Below are 18147 nucleotides of genomic sequence, written 5' to 3'. Positions count from 1 at the left end.
TCTAAACTAAAAGTCCGGAGTATCGAGTGAAGCTCTATGTTCATTGGTTAATATTGTTTCAATGGCGGCGCCCATGGTTAAAATTGTAAGTGATATTTTGAGTTTTGCTTCATTGATTATGGTCAGTTTCTGATTGCTTAATCAATTGTCATGTGTTAAAACTGGATTATAACCGACAAAAAACATCGCGTTGACGATTTCGAAGCATAGATTTTGTTGAGCATTGGTTTTATATTGTGGAATACAGCTAATTACCTATCGTACTTTGCAAACACAAACACATTTTTCTGTTGGTCACTTGACAGCTTGATGACTGTGTACGTCTTCCGCTTTATTGTATTAATAATGTCTCGACAGCTACGAAAATGCCAATGTTAACACTTAAATTCTCCTCATTTTATTTTGTCATATATGTTTGTGTTTATCATTTGCCTATAATTTCTTTATACATGCATGGCACACGCTAGGTGATTTTCAACATTAAGAAGGTCTCAAGAAACAGAAAAAATACTTTCAGACTGCGCTCTTATTAATTTACTTGTGATGATTACTTCAGATACTCTGCAGGGGTTACAATAATTTATTGTAATATCCACTCCTGGACTATGTCATGGCAAACCTGAAGGTTCTATGTGCAACAACACATGAGACAGGTAGTTTGGTCTTTTGATGTGCATCAAAAGAATTGAATAGCCTAATTGAATAGTTTACTGTGATATAATCAAGGGGTATGTGGATATAACAACAGTAATAGAAATCACTGGAATATTGATGATACCGATTTTTTAAAGCCAACAACATGACCTAATGTTTTAAACATGTCTTGTGCTATTCATCTAACATTATGGTCTTTACTGTTTGAATAAAGATGTGTCCATTTTTTCTTCTTGACAGAGGTAATTCCTATTCAAAAATTGTCTCGAAGGAACAGCTTAGGCTCTAAAGGATGTCAGCTGATAGTGGTAAGTTATTGAAAGTCATCCATATTCACTGTTGTTATCACTATTCATTGATAAACCAAATTGTAGTTTTCAATTCAATTTTTTTTTTATATTCAGATTCACATTGTGTATAACAAGAGGTCATACATATAATTCAATTTAATGCATGACAGGCAAAATTTAATGGATTATTAATATTCACAAAATATAGTATATCATAACATTTTGCGCAACAAATTGTTTGAGCTTTGAAATTTTTAGCATAAGAGATATTAATATACATGTATAGGGTATAATGATAATTGACTTATTCACATGTGTATAGTGAGTGATTGATGTACATTTTACTTCATTTCCATTGAATATCATCCAACTCAGGATTATGGAAAAAAATTTTAAGTAAACTTAACTGCACCAAGATGTATTTTAACTGTATAAAGACAGGCATATTATTTCTATAATGCGTAGAAAAAGAGAGTGATCCAAAACAATCAAGAGTTACCTGGGTAATATAGTATGCAAGCCAGGTACAGAATTTATGTACTGTATACATGTCTATTAGTTGATTATCTTCGTGGGGAGAAAATTTTGCTATCGACAGGCATACTATTTCTATAATGCGTAGAAAAATATGATCCAAAACAATCAAGAGTTATCTGGGTAATATAGTATGCAAGCCAGTACACAGAATTTATGTTTGGTACTTGTCTATTAGTTTTTATCTTCGTGGGGAGAAAATTTTGCTATCTCCTCTTTGATACTCGTTCATGGTGAGAAATATTTGTTGGTGGAGGAACAGGAGTACACAGGTAATCTTTTATTATTATGCCAAGGGTATTTACTTTAGTGGAAATTAACTCAATCTGGAATACAGCAAAATCTAATCCATAGTATTAAAATAAATCATCAAAGAGGTGAGGGCTTGATTAACATCAAAGAACAGTTAACCAGACACAACAGAAGGAATCTAAATTCTATAATTCAACTTCTGGTTCCTATGGAAGACGTTTGAAGTAAGAAATTGCGTTGATGAAAATGGGAAACTGGGATCCGAGTTACAAAAATATCCACATTTGTTACAGATATCATCCTGTTTAGTTAGTTTTGTGATTTAGTAATATTTACATGGTTATAATTTTCTGTATTACAGGACCTGAAGTACATGATATGATAAAGCCATTGTCATGGTTACTTGGAAAATGGAAAGGCGATGGTGTTGGAAAATATCCCACCATCAAAGACTTCACTTATACCGAGGAATTGACATTTAGTCATGTAGGACAACCCAACATCCAGTTTAGGTAAGGAATGAAGTTGTATGTAAAGTCACACTTAAAGCATATTGTGAAATGTTCTATAGATTTTATCCTCCTATATGGCTAAGTGGGGGTTACGCATTGGAACCAAAATTCTTCCTGTGTTTCCATGGAGGTCGTAGTGGCCTGAGTGGTCAAGAACCTGACAAGTTACCACTAGCCATCTACCTCTGCCATGGTTTCAACTTTGAATCCCATGTGGGTAGCTGTCATCCGCCATACTCCAGGGGTTCTGATTGTGGTGGACCATCAGTCGCCAGTGATTATACAGCATACACATATATATAACGCACGAGGTATGTAACGCTAAAAGCACACATTTATAGAACAGTTCGCTGTAACAAATTCACATTCCAGGTAGTATATACCGCAGGCTTCCAGCAATGCTTGGCCAATACCGACATCAATATTCAAATATAACGAGCCTACCTGTGTTACTTCATTACTAGACGTTATCAACAGTTAGTGCCTTATAGGTACAAATAACCTGTGCACCAACGATTATTTCCCATAGTTAGGAAGTTTATCAAACCCCAACTTTACTCTTCTCAGCGTCCCATAATTGTTTTCCTTTTCGCCATGCCGTTCATCCCATAATATTGCACAGGTCACTACCCCGCGGCGCTTCTAGTCACCAACTGGGTACGAAACCGACGTTCCACTACATTACCGTTACCTATCGGTAACACCAATCACTAACGATATCTACACTCCTGGACTACCTCATAGTAAAATTGGAGCCAACAGAACAAAACAGGTAATTAAGTCATTTGATGTACATCAAAAGAGCTGTATAACAGTACACTGTGGTTGGCTGTGTGGCTTTGATGTTGGACGTCGCTCTCTGTAGTCTTCAAAGGAAACATTTGCAGTTCTGTGATTGGTTTCAGCTGTTTTCCGCTGAGCTGCCTTCAATTCTACTATAAGATTGTCCAGGGGTGTAGGGATCATAAGTGATCGGAACCCATGGAGTATCGAGGATGTTGTCATGTATTAAATATAGGTTGGTGGTTTTTCTCCAGGTACTTTGGCTTTCCTTAACCTCTTCAGCATAGATATATAAATGATTATAGCTGTTAATAGGATGTTAAACACAAACAGGTGTTTTCCTAGTTATACTGGAAATTCATATTGAATTTAATCTGTTTATCTTTCCAATCAAATCATATTTACACATTGTATATAATGTCTGACAAAATTGATCTTGGACTTTGCTTAAAGTTATATGTGTCGTAACTGGGCGAAAATTTTGACGTGCTATTTTTTCATCGTTAATCTATTAAAAACCATAAGGTTTGATGAATAAAGCTGTAAAAATCATTCAAATTGCTTCAGATGACTTATAAACGTTAGTTATAACACAGAAATTTTGTACTGTAAAATTGTTGTTTTCATGCCTTAAATATGTTTACATGGAAACATACCTGCAGAAATCACTTTACAATTACTAATAACATTGTAAAAATGTGTAATGAAATTGTAGACCACAATTTGGCTTCATGGTCTGACTGTATGTACTCATTTCACTTCACTATTGATGTAAATAAATTATTTTTGGCAGTACTGCCAAAATTCATTTTCAGCTCTTATTTGTACATGTAAAATTAAAACCTATGCATTGAAAGTACTGTAATTTTCAAAAAGTTGGTAAATTTTGATGATGAATAACATATTAAAAACTCATCTTGATTCGCGTGAAAAATACGGCACATAGATGTTGGACTTTACTTAAGACTTTATACATTTAAAAATACAATCCTGTAAAAGATATTGGTTAATTTACATTTGATGTAATTATTGTACAGAAATGAAATGAGATGAATAGGCAGTCCAAAAGGATTTACTTAAATGAGAGATAAAACCTATGTTGATAAAGAACATACTCAAAATTAAAGTTGGAAATAAAGCAATGTCATTTATGAAAGTGAAAATAAGTGGAGTTAAAATCAAGCATAGTGCAGATGGATTAATGTATTAATTACATATATCTTATATAACTATATGGAAGGATAGTGACAAAAGGACAATGTGAAAAAACCAATAAGTTCAAAAACTGATTAAGATAATCACAATTTAACGACAATTTTCAAAGCAAGATAAAAATAATTTCTAACAGTACAAATTCTATCAGGATCCTAACAACTCCATGCTTTACTTACATGTACTTGCTTAATTAATTATAAACACAAATTTTGCAACATATGAGAAATAAAAATTTCACTAATAATGTGATTAAGCTAATCATTCTTTGAACATCTGGCAGATCTTAAAGTAGAAGAGACATCATTCAGAAAAATAGGAGACCAAGAAGTACCCTAGTGTATGCGAGTAGAATACAGACACTTTTTTTGTTGTTATTGCTATCTTATATAAGTAAAAAAGATTGTTATTTTCTTACAGTTTCTTTTCGAGAAATTCTAAGACCATGAAGCCAATGCATCACGAACTCGGGTTTATTCGGTTCAAGCCTGGTACATCACACTGTGCTCTACTGATAGCTCACAACTTTGGTAAGTATCAAATATCTATTATAAAAAGTCTACTAAAACACCCAATGAAGTTTGGTTTGGTTTTATTAGTTTAACATCCTATTAATAGCCTGGGTCATTTAAGGATATGACAGGTTTGTTGGTGAAGGTAAGCCGGAGTACCTGGAGAAAAACCACCAACCTGTACCTGGCAACTGCCCCACATGAGGTTTGAACTTACAACCTAGAAGTGAATGGCTTGTGGTTATATTTCAGGACATCTTAACTACTCGGCCACAACAGCCCTGCCCCAATAAAGAAACTAAAATAAAACAACTGTACAAAAATATCATTTTCACTCCAAAACTCTTGTAAACATAGATGTATTTGCGGGTGAATTTTGTTTTGCTAAGTTAACTTCTAAAATGTGCATTATGATATTTTAACCCTGCAGCTTTAGTGAACTCTTTCATATGCCAAAATTTACACTTATTGATGTTTGGGCATGTATATATTCATGATCAGTTAAAAAAGGGTTCCGATATTACAAAGAGGCAAAACACAAACATACTGCAGCCTCCCAAAAGTCCAAAACACACTTGCACTTCACACACTACACAAAAGTCCAAAACACACCTGCACTTCACACACAACACAAAAGTCCAAAACACACCTGCACTTCACACACAACACAAAAGTCCAAAACACACCTGCACTTCACACACAACACAAAAGTCCAAAACACACCTGCACTTCACACACAACACAAAAGTCCAAAACACACCTGCACTTCACACACAACACAAAAGTCCAAAACACACCTGCACTTCACACACAACACAAAAGTCCAAAACACACCTGCACTTCACACACAACACAAAAGTCCAAAACACACCTGCACTTCACACACAACACAAAAGTCCAAAACACACCTGCACTTCACACACAACACAAAAGTCCAAAACACACCTGCACTTCACACACAACACAAAAGTCCAAAACACACCTGCACTTCACACACTACACGCCACATACATGGGAGTCCATCCTTAAATGACATTGGCTGTTAAGTTAATCTGATCACCCAACCAGAATGTCAATGAATTTGTTTTGCCTTTATCTTTTACTTCTAAAATTTAGAAGTGTCCAAATTTTGAATAGCAAACAATTTCAAGTATACTATCCCTCCTTTTTGCTTTGTGTTTGTTTTAACAGTGTTGCTATCTGTTTCAGGTGTAAGTGAAGTAGAAGAAGGAGAATTTACAGACACTGAGATCAGGACAGAATCACACACTGTAGGACTTTTGTCATTTGGTAAACCTCCAGAGACAAAAAAGGTAAATATTCAATCATTCTCTCATACATCCTTGATATCCCAGGGGTTACTGTCACTGTTGCCTATATCCACCCCTGGACTGTCATAGCATAACTGAAGACTCTTGTCTGCAAGAACAAGTAGACAAGTAGTTTAGTCCTTTGGTGATGGATGTATATTGTTCTGCAATGATCTTGTCCTTTGATATTCAAAGAAGAGAGATTTTCCAATAGTGAGCCTTTAGTATCAATGAAAATAGTTTGTAGAATACATAGATTAAATCGTGCTTTGGTAGTAAATATTGCAAATAGTGTCATATTAAATGTCTTATTTTATCGATAGCCATTAAAGCTCGTTGTTGATCACTACACAATCATGTAAAATTTAGGTCACAGTGACCAGTATTTTTTAGTTCATGCATTTTTCGATTGATCTTTTCATCTTTCATCTTTTCAACAGATTAAAAGAGTATTTAGCAAGACAGGTGATGACAGTCTGGAACAAGTGGTTTTCATGGAAACTGCCAATACACCAATGACAGAACATCTTCGTGTAACCTACAAAAAAGTGACTCTGTAGTTCAAGATAATGACTGAACACTTGTGATAAAAAATTGGTGTGGCATACCTGATCATACTTTCATATTATATTTTTCTCTGATTTCAAGTCTATACAATATCTTAGCATTTAAACTGAGAGAAACCTGAGTATGCCAGGTGTTCTTGTGATTGAGTGTGAAACCTTTAAGTATTGATACACATGTTTGTCAGCACTAAAGGCAGATAGATAACTCATGTTTGTTTTGGTGAAGGGAAATTGATGATTTGATCATATTATTGATAAGCATTAATCTTTTGATTACATTTTTGATTGTAAGAAATCGCCAAAAACACTGCTTTTAATAAATACTTTCTATCAAAATGTCAAACATAGGAGGAAAGAACAGGGCCTTTCAGAATGAAGATATTTTTTGTTGATCAGTTTTACTGCCTAACCTGTGTAGAATGAGATCTCATTGTGTGATATCTTTTGTTGTCTTGCCAGACTGTTACTGACCTAAAATACCTTCCAAACCTTTAACATGTGTAGTATTGTGTCAGGGAATTGGTGCCAAATCCTGGGCAAAATTTAAGTCATTTACTGTGTAATGAACTGTAAATTGACTTTTCAATGTGTGTGATGAAATTTTCTGTACAAACAAAAGAGCTTTTAAAAAATCAATTGATTAAGGTTATTTTACAAGAAAATGCGAAATAAAATTGACAAGGAAATAAGTTTGTTTATAGTTATCAATTTGATAAATAATTTATGTTAATGAGTGTTTTGAAATGTTTTGATCGCCAATACATGTTATATACCAATAAGTTCTGTTATACAAGAAGTAAATAAAGGACATGTTAACAACCATATAATGCCATAATTGAAGGAAGCTATCAAGTGATTTTAAATGTTTGGGTCTCCAATATGTATGTTTTATGTCAATATATTCTGTTCTACAATTAGCAAATAAGGGACATGTATGCAGTTGTATAGTGCCATGCCTGAAGCTTGTTTGCACTTACAATGTATAAATTATTTTCATTTTTTTGCATTTTCATAACTAGACATATGTTATAAGAGCAGTCGAAGAACAAATTAGAGAAAAAACAGTTTGAAAATAATTATGTTTTTAGCCCACCATCATCAGATTTTGGGCTTTTCAAATCGCTTTTTGTCTGTGGTATCGCTATTTCTCACAAAGTACTGAAGGGATCTGTCTCAAATTTCATACGAGGGACCTTGTTGTACAAATTGCGTTTTGAACCGATCGGTCAACAAGATTGCCACCAGGCAGCCATCTTCGATTTTGACAATTAAAATTTGTTATCGCTATTTCTCGGAAAGTACGAAGGGGTCTTTCTCAAATTTCATATGTAGGTTCCCCTGGGGCCCTAGTTGTGCATATTGCATTTTGGGACCAATCAGTCTATAAAATGGCCGCCAGGCAGCCATCTTGGATTTTGATAGTTGAAGTTTGTTACTGCTATATCCCAGAAAGTACTGAAGCGATCTGTCTCAAATTTTGTATGTAGTGTGTTTGAAAAAGTTTGAAAAGCAGAGAAAAGATACATCTTTCAATTGTCAGACAGATCATTCTTTGATGGGCGCCAATATCCCTCGGGGATCTATTGTTCATTGCAACAGTTAATTCATTTTTGTTTTTTAAACAATGCGTTTAATCTTACTTTAATTTTTAGTGTTTTGTAGTACTTTAAGGCCCCAAAAATAATATGTCTGTTTAGGGATACCTGACCAACCCTAATTTTTTACACCCAACCCTAATATTTTTTCATACTTTTCTACGAAAAAAAGTTAAAAGTCGGGATATCGATCTCAAACTTTGGTTCTGGCCATTATTTTAGAGTGTAAGACACACACACACAAATCCTCCCGACCTACCGACCCTATTTTTTTTGCTAATGGAACCCTAAACAGACATGTTTTTTTGGCCTAAGCAATCATATAAGAGATGAAAGAATATTTTGTTAAAGTTACTAAATCATTAGATTTACATAGATTTCTTAGGGTTTTTGACTTCCAACAAATGTTCTTATATTTTTGTGTCGCAGGATTGTCATTCTGTTTATTTTGTGCTTTTTTTCTATTTGTCTCAGAGGTATTCCAGGCTTTAAATCCTTGATTGCATTTTCAAGTTCTTCTTTAGTGTATTTCTTGTATTTTCCTGTGGAATTACATGTTTTCAGTTTTAAACAGTTTTATTAAAATTTATTTCTAATAATGTGTTTGTTTATGTTTTAAAAGCAGTAGATCTGTGTTTTAAACTCCATTGTACAATAATTACCAAAACCTTAATTGCAAATGCATGTGCTTTAGAAGTACCAACATAATTTGTTCAACAATTTAAAAAAAAAAAAAAAGGAATTTGCAAGTGCCTGTGCTTCAGAATTGCCACCATCCAATGCTCAATAAATAAAAAAAAAACAAATTTAGCTGCAAGTGCCCGTGCTTAGCTTTGCCAAATGCCAACATTTATTTGCAAGTACCTGTTCTTCAAATTAAGAATGCAAGTGCCTGTGCTCTCGAAAGCCAATATAAGTTGTTCAATAATTAAAAAAAAACTTTACTTGCAAGTGCCTGTGCTTCAAAATTACCAACATCCATTCATCTGGTGCTTAATAACTATAAACATCTTAAATTTCAAGTGACCTGTGCTTTATACATGCCATCATATGTTGTTCAATAATTGATAAAAAAAAGTTCCTGTACTTGAGAAGTGCCAACATAAGTTGTTCAATGATTTAAAAAAAAAAACCTTTATTTGCAATTGCTTGTGCTTTCGATAAAAAACAACTTAACATTTGCAAGTGCCTGTGTTTATGATTTAAAAAAAAAACGGCTTGATTTGCAAATGCCTGTGCTTTCGATTTAAAATAAAAACTTCTTTATTTGTAAGTGCCTGTGCTTTCGATTTAAAAAAAAAATTTAGCTGCAAGTGCCCGTGCTTAGAAATGCCAACATAATTTGTTCAACAATTAAAAAAACTTTATTTGCAAGTACCTGTGCTTCAAATTAAGAATGCAAGTGCCTGTGCTCTCGAAAGTCCAATATATGTTGTTCAATAATTAAAAAAAAACTTTACTTGCAAGTGCCTGTGCTTCAAAATTACCAACATCCATTCATCTGGTGCTTGATAACTATAAACAACTTAAATTTCAAGTGACCTGTGCTTTATACATGCCATCATATGTTGTTCAATAATTGATAAAAAAGTCACATTATTATGCTGTTCAGTTATAGTATTTCGTATTTAATTTACAGTAACGCTAGTATAAGCACTGCCAAGATGACGCACCTATTGGCACTACAAATATGATAATACATTTTGTGTGTTGTATTTTACTTAAGCTGCAATCTATATTTACGTGTTTCAGTTGAGCATGGTGCTCTTGTCAGGTTTGATGGTTCCAGGAGTGCTAAAATATGGAGCATTCGTATGCCGAGGTAAAAGTGTAATTTGTTATTGTCTGTATATCATTTTTAGGTCATCTGACCCGAAGGGTCAGGATGACCTATTGTCACCTATTGTCATCATGCACCGTCCGTCGTCGTGCGCCGTGCGCCGTGCGCCGTCCAGTGCGTCAAATAGGCTAGCATTCTTTAAACAACTTCTTGTGAATAACTAAGAGGCCTAGAGACCTGATATTAGGCCTGTAGCATGCTGGGATGAAGGGCTACAAAGTTTGTTTGGATAAATGACCTTGACCTTCATTCAAGGTCACAGGGGTCAAATAGGCTAAAATTCTTTAAACAACTTCTTATGAATAACTAAGATGCCTAGAGACCTGATATTAGGCCTGTGGCATGCTGGGATGAAGGGCTACCAAGTTTGTTCGGATAAATGACCTTGACCTTCATTCAAGGTCACAGGGGTCAAATAGGCTAAAATTCTTTAAACAACTTCTTGTGAATAACTAAGATGCCTAGAGACCTGATATTAGGCCTGTAGCATGCTGGTATGAAGGGCTACCATGTTTGTTCAAATTAATGACCTTGACCTTCATTCAAGGTCACAGGGGTCAAATAGGCTAAAATTCTTTAAACAACTTCTTGTGAATAACTAAGAGGCCTAGAGACCTGATATTAGGCTTGTGGCATGCTGGGATGAAGGGCTACCAAGTTTGTTAAAAAAAATGACCTTGACCTACATTCAAGGTCACGGGGGTCAAATAGGCTAAAATCTTTAAAGGACTTCTTCTCAAGAACCAGAAGGCTCAGGGTACTGATATTAGACCTGTGACATGCTTGGATGAAGGGCTACCAAGTTTGTTCAAATGAATGACCTTAACCTTCATTCAAGGTCAAAGGGAACAAAAAGGCTAAAATCTTTAAACGACTTCTTCTCAAGAACCAGAAGGCTCAGGGTACTGATATTGGACCTGTGACATGCTGGGATGAAGGGCCACCAAGTTTGTTCAAATGAATGACCTTGACCTTCATTCAAGGTCACAGGGGTCAAAAAGGCCAAAATCTTTAAACGACTTCTTCTCAAGAACCAGAAGGCCCAGGGTAGTGGTATTTGGCCTGTAGGATGCTGGGATGAAGGGTTACCAAGTTTGTTCAAATGAATGACCTTGACCTTCATTCAAGGTCACAGGGGTCAAAAAGGCTAAAATCTTTAAACGACTTCTTCTCAAGAACCAGAAGGCTCAGGGTACTGATATTGGACCTGGTACATGCTGGGATGAAGGGCTCTCAAGTTTGTTCAAATGAATGACCTTGACCTTCATTCAAGGTCACAGGCGGCAAATAGGCTAAAATCTTTAAACAACTATGTTGTACTAATAGTCAGATGACCGTTAAGGCCCATGGGCCTCATTTTTCTTTATTCATAAGCGTTGATTGAATCAAGATATGCATTAATTTGAGAATGATACATGTACGTAAATATACAAATATTAACCTCATTTGTCTGCAAAGCAGGTGACTCTAACTAGTAAGAAGTTGAAATGGTTTTACACTCACCACTGTGTTATTGTTAATGTAAATGAATTGCAAGTTTGGCATGTGATTCAGTACAGATTTGTAGACAATGACAAAGAAAACGTGCTTTTAAAATCTTGTTTAATGTTGTAATGAGAATTTTCATTAATCATACTTCTTGAAATTAACACTATCATTAAGCAGATTCCTCTGAGGAACTGCATAGAAATGCAGACTGTCAGTGCCAGTTCCAACGTTGAATCCAATACTTCCAGTATTGAACCCATGGTGAGATATTCATACTAAAATGTCAGTTTTATTGATGTAAATAAAATTTAAAAAGATGAAGAAATAAATTAATTACTTAATATAATTTCAGCATCAATATGTATATAGTGAAACTTAAATTTATTTTATTGAATTAAAATGTAGTTGCCAATTGGCCATTATTGTTGGAGAACTATCAGTTTATTTAATTTATGAAGTTTTCAAACATAACTACTGTATAATTGGCACAGGTTACATTAGATACAGGAAACTACATGACAGTAAATATCATTACTTTGTTTATGATCACAAAAAACTGTTTTTTTTTATTGCAATTTGAAATTTATGTCTTTGAATTTTCTGTTATTGGTCCTTAAGAACGGACTTTGGTGACTTAGTGGTACGGTGTTTCTATATACAAGTATTACCACAAGCCCTCCACCTGAGTAGAGTTAATTTCCTAAACCTGGCATGCTCTAATAGGACTATGAAATTTTGAAACAGTATTAAAATTGATTTGTTTTTTATGTGAAACTTGCATATCAACACATCAATTCATTTTGCTAGAGGTGAAAGTCATCCATGGAGTTTTATTACCTAACATTTGTTATTTATATTCCAGTTTGGATATTGGTTCATATTTTTGTTGTTTTCATGCCAATGCTTTTCCTTTGATACCTTTAAAGAGCTATGGTATGTATAATATGGAATGTAATGTAAATATATATCTTAATCATATCGGAACAAATTATGACAAGAAAGGTTGAAGTTTAACTATTTTGACAATTGCATCTGTTCCACTTTCATATTGATTTAAATGCCCACTTTTGAAAATAATTACATAACATTTTGAAAATACATAGTAAATGTATTTTTTTCACAATTACACTACACCTGAGGTGGCCAAGTGGTAAAGATGTCACGACATATTACCACAAGCAAATAGAAAAACCAAGACGAAAATTGTTATCAAATTTTTTTGAAATTTATGGACTGAAGAGACAAAATTATGTCATAGATAACCCATAGTATAGTGCTGACTGTTTACTCAAATTTTGTTAAACATCAAATCCTATATATACTTTTAAATTTTTCAAATGTAGATGAATCAAAATTGTAAATTGAAGACATTAATTCATCTATGAATGATCTGAATGATTATGGAAACCCATGTTTTTGTAGTTGATGGCCCAAAGATCCAAGGAGAGGAATGTTGAGGTTAGGAACCAGGACCAGTATCTTAATGATTTCGGATTAATGAGGAGACAAGTGTTGGGTGATGGTAATTGTTTATTTAGGGCCATAAGTTTTGTTTTGTTAGGGGATGAGGATTCGCATGAATACCTAAGTCAAACTGCTACAGAGTTCATGAATGAAAATCTTCATTTATTTCAAGATTTTTTCCATCCAGACGATGCAACAATTGATCCTCATCAGCATGTGCTGAATGAAATAAACCGTTTGTCAAGGAATGGAGTATATGCTGGTCAGGAAAGTGTTGTTGCGTTGTCACTGGCACTAGGGGTAAACATATTGGTTACATATGGGGATACAATAACAGATCCCAGAGTTTTTTCTATCCAACATTTTGCAAATAAACCACATATATGGACCTGCACATAGCTTTTACAAATTTTGGTGGTGGCCACTATGATGCAGTAGTACAACGAAATACTGATCTTAGTCAAAGCGAAGAGTCTATTTCATTTGAGCAGCCATTTGGAATTATGTTTCCCGACGTCGTGTTAGTTGAATATTTCTGCGCCAGGCGGTAAAACTTCAACTTCGTTAGTGTTGTAACCTCATCTTTGGCCATCATTATCAATTTTACTATGTTATAATTGTTTTAAAGATACTTTTATTTTTTGTTTCGGAAAGGTAGCCTATTGGCCCTTTCACGATTATCATGAAGTTGATTATCTTTTACATTGAATGTGAAAGCATTTAAATTAGCATTCTTCAAAAATGAATTGTCATAATAACTATGACAGCTAACTGTGAACAGAACAATTCGTCAAGCTTTCCTATTATTGCTTCCTAATAAATAATGCTGTATGGTAGCCTTCTTAGCTTTTTGGGAAGCTAATACATGTTACATTTATAGACAGTGGCGTCGATAAAAGGAAATTAATGAATACGCAAATTGCGATGCGAGCGCCGAAGGTGCGATATTTTGGTGTTTGGGGGGCCGAGAGTCTCCTACGAGAAAAAATATTACGATTTAGAATGGCTAAGATGAGTTTAACGATGCATTTTGATGAATTTGCGAGCGCCGAATACGCCATCAGCACATTGTTGTTTAACTCAAAATAATAATGAATTAATTGTCTTGCTATGTCATATAAACAAATGCATCTTTTAAGATACATTTTTTCAAAATAGTACGTAGAATCCTTTGATTGACATTTTTAGTCTAGCTCATGTGTATTGAAATTTTACTGTTAAACGTTTCAACATTATATGCATACATGAACGTTTAGGGAAATGCGCCACATAGCGGAAAATTGTCTAAAATAAAGTACGAAAATGTCAACCTCGGCCCCCACCTTCCAACCCTCCCCCCCCCCTCACTACGCCCCCGTATCTACATTGCCAGGTAAAACAGCATACGTTCTGTGAAGCTTTAGTGTATTTGATGGAAATATGACAAGAAGTGAGAGGTATTTTCACTTGTTAATTATTTATATATTATACATGAATACAGGTGTACATGTACATTATTAAGCAAACATATACATAGGTCTACAATGTAAGGTATATTTTTGCTTTGAATACATAAAGGTACACATAAAATTTAGATATATAGTTAGGCTGATTGTTTTAAGTAAATCAGATGGAAAAAAAAGTTATATAACTAGTGACATGTAGGGGGATGTCCAATAGACGGATAGAGACTATAACTAGGGATAAATAGGAAATTTCCATTAGACGGATATAGCTAGGGCTATAAAAGGAATGCCCATTAGACGGATAAAGACTATAACTAGAGATATATAGGAAATGTCCATTAGACGGATAGACATTATAACTAAGGATATACAATGTATACGGAATGTCAAATATTGATATAATGATAAAAGAAATACACGTACTTACTTAGTCCGCTAAACATGCCTATATTATTAGTTTTCCCCCATTTTTTCCTTATTATAAAGTCTATATATTAGACCATTTTTTAAAAGCCTAATAATATTGGCAGGTTTAGTGGAATAGTACATAACATCATGACAAAGAAAATAAAATAATGGTAGAAGCAAGTATAAAACCATATAATATAATGAAAACGCTACAAAAACCTGTAGAGTATAGAATTATTTACACTTGGAAACTCTTCACAAAACTTCTGCATACGTTTCAACGTTTATTAGATTAACACAGTAATCAGGAACCTGTAGTCGATAAATTTGTGTTTTCACTCGATAGCAGATATGTCCATTAGACAGATGAGATTTCCTTCGATCAGATGTTTGGAATATTCACGCGTCGCGCATGCACATAGGGGTTGTTTAAACTCGCCGAAAGATAATAATATGAAATAGTGACTAGGTCGTTCCTATTTATTTTCAGTTTTTCTCCATTTTGAACAAAATTGTTATACAAACTTTTAAATGTTGTTATTAACACAAAGTACACAACTTTTACAATTAATTTTAGTCCTATAATTCTTTTTATCTTTTATTACATGATTTTTTAGCGATTTAGTCCCTTTAACTAAGCATCCCATATCTGTTCATGGCTTACAAGAATGATAAATTGTATTTATTTTGATTAAAACTATGTGAATTGTTTTTCTTTAAGTATGACTCGGGATAAAACAGAAAAGCACATATGATTTAAAGGAATAGATATTTATTTTGTTGAGGTTATAAAGGTATAATGATAATGGAGCACGTGTAAATTATGTAACCCCAGCGAAGCCGGCTTACATAAAATTTACACAGGCTTCATTATCATTATACCCTCATAACCTTAACAAAATAAAAATATGTTCCTTATATTTACAGTTTTTCACGGAAATGAATATTATTTATTCTTGCGATAGTTGGTTATTTTTTAATTAAAATACCCATATTTTTTCTTTCCCGTCATCGTCAACGAATCCGATGAAACAGCTGATTGGAATTGAGTCATTCATATGTTCCCACCAAAAGTGGGTGGGGTCATGACCCTACGTTACTACGCCATCGACTATTCCCGTAAAAATAGAATCGCCGCGCGTGTTGTGCTATCATTATACACTGATAATGATAATACTAGAAAGCATGGTTATTGAGTCCATGTCAGTGCAAACTGTAAATATTCTATTTTATATATATTGAATGATCCAAGGATTTAAAAAAAAATTACCATTCAATCTCAATTCACACAAAGCTTCAGATCCAGATAAATTTCATATAAGCTGGCTCTAAATATTATAAGTGTCACATATATCCCCATCCTCGATATTTCAGGGCTTCCGATCACTTACGATCTCTACACTAAAGGACTAAACTACTTGTTCTGTTGCCTCCAGTTTTACTATAAGTTCAGGTGTGTAGAGATCGTAAGTGATCGGAAGCCTGGAGTATCGAGGATGATATATCCCCAGTAGTCTATATGAGAAAGAAAAACTAAGAAAATAATTATGAAAATTACCGTCCAATTTCGTTGACATACATATATACGAAACGCATAGTTGTTAATCTCTTTGTGACACATGCAATCACAAGATGTTTTATCTTCAACGCGGTTTTCGACATTTCAGATCTTGAAAAAATAAATCGATGTCATCATATTGGACTATCTAAAAGCCATAGAGACAATGAGATACATTTATTTTCAAATTATAAGTTTGAATTTAGAATTAATCTTCTTGAATGAAAGTTTAGAATATTTTTAATATCAAAACAGTAATTAAAGAAGAACAATAGGTCCATGATTCTTAATCGTTATATGACAAAATTTGGAGCAGTTGGATATGAAAACGGATTTTTTTTTTCCAAAATGGCGACTTTGCTGTCTAACTTGGAGCATGGCCCCTGTTGCAGTACAAACTGTTTCCGATTAAATTTTATTATTTTCGTTTGTTCAGAATGTCACATAGACGAACTAAAGTTATAATTTTACAGCGTCAATCTTCCTTACTGTTCTACAGTCTTGGTGAATTCAGCGTCGATGTCTTGGTGCAAACTTGATACCCATTGGATCATTATTACCGTCTATAATCTGCCCCTAGGATATGTCAACAAGTAAATCAGGTTAAAGTTAGACAATTATTCGTTATTCTGAATAACGGATAACGAGTAACGATTAACTTTACTCTGCTAACGAGTAAAACATACAGTACCCCAGTCTCTTCCAACCGCTGTCCAGACTTGCCTGTAGTTTACACGGCAGAGTCGTCGACGTTGTAAATGTTCTTGAACAGGGAACATGCCCAGGATCTATGAAACATCGTTGTTGCCATATTTAATCTTGGAAGCTGGATACGACTTTACATGTTTTACTTTCTCGATGAGGTCCATCTATCATACTAAAGAACTGATGTCAGTAAACATATTTGTCTCCATTTTTGGATTGTGTTTTGCTGGAAATTAAAAAAAATCTGATAAACGAACATTTGGTGTGCCTCGTTAAGCTTTCATGCAGATTACACGACAGATCTGTTGTGCGAAGCTTTGATGTTTCATGAGCAGGGAACAAACCCGGAACCCACGATGCATATTTGCTGGAAATTACATAATGGAAGCCTAATCCGACTTCACCTGTGTTGTTTCCTCGATGAGGTCCGTCCACCATTCTATGGTGTTAGTAAATATATAGTTTTTTGAAGGAACTTTTAAAAAAGTATTTCAAAGTTGTCTGGTAAAACAGAAACATATATACATAGAGATTGGAAATTCCTTCTATGTCTTTGTTGACAGTGCATTTTATTTAATATTACATAAGTTAAACTATTATTTTTTCTTTCCAAAACCGTACCCTAACCATCTGAAAATTACTGAACTTTTGTAACATATCAAAATTATTCTTATGTATTTAACTACTGCAACCCACTTTCTTTCGCGGAGATTGAATTTTGCGGATTAGAATTGAATGGATTTGAATTCAATAGTACAAGAATTGTGGAAGATATCAAATCCCGGAGATAAACTTTCGCAAATATACTTTGATAGCGAAATTCGCGAAAATAAATCGCACACAAAAGAAAGTTGGTTTACTATTAAAATACTAGTATATCTGAAAAAAAAATTGTACCTACAGAGGTACATCTGCCGATGGTAAAATGGCGGAGCTGCCAATATCTCTGTTATATGTTTCTGGGTAAAAGAACATTTGATGTGCCGCTTGGTATCGACGAAATAATTAAATTTGGTGTA

At 34.1% G+C, this 18147-nt stretch overlaps 1 protein-coding gene across 1 annotated transcript; it reads left to right on the top strand.

The window, feature by feature from the left end:
- Positions 1 to 28: 28 nt before the first annotated feature.
- LOC138306945 (peroxynitrite isomerase THAP4-like) lies at positions 29 to 7314 on the top strand. Its single transcript, XM_069247529.1, has 6 exons — positions 29 to 85; positions 895 to 962; positions 2092 to 2242; positions 4658 to 4767; positions 5959 to 6062; positions 6500 to 7314. The coding sequence occupies exons 2-6, from the start codon at positions 947 to 949 to the stop codon at positions 6617 to 6619; spliced, it is 501 nt and encodes a 166-aa protein (XP_069103630.1). The 5' UTR covers positions 29 to 85; positions 895 to 946; the 3' UTR covers positions 6620 to 7314.
- The last annotated feature ends 10833 nt before the right edge of the window (positions 7315 to 18147 follow it).

Source organism: Argopecten irradians, chromosome 14, assembly GCF_041381155.1.
Source record: "Argopecten irradians isolate NY chromosome 14, Ai_NY, whole genome shotgun sequence".
NCBI lineage: Eukaryota > Metazoa > Mollusca > Bivalvia > Pectinida > Pectinidae > Argopecten > Argopecten irradians.
This window is presented reverse-complemented; position numbering and strand designations above follow the sequence as displayed.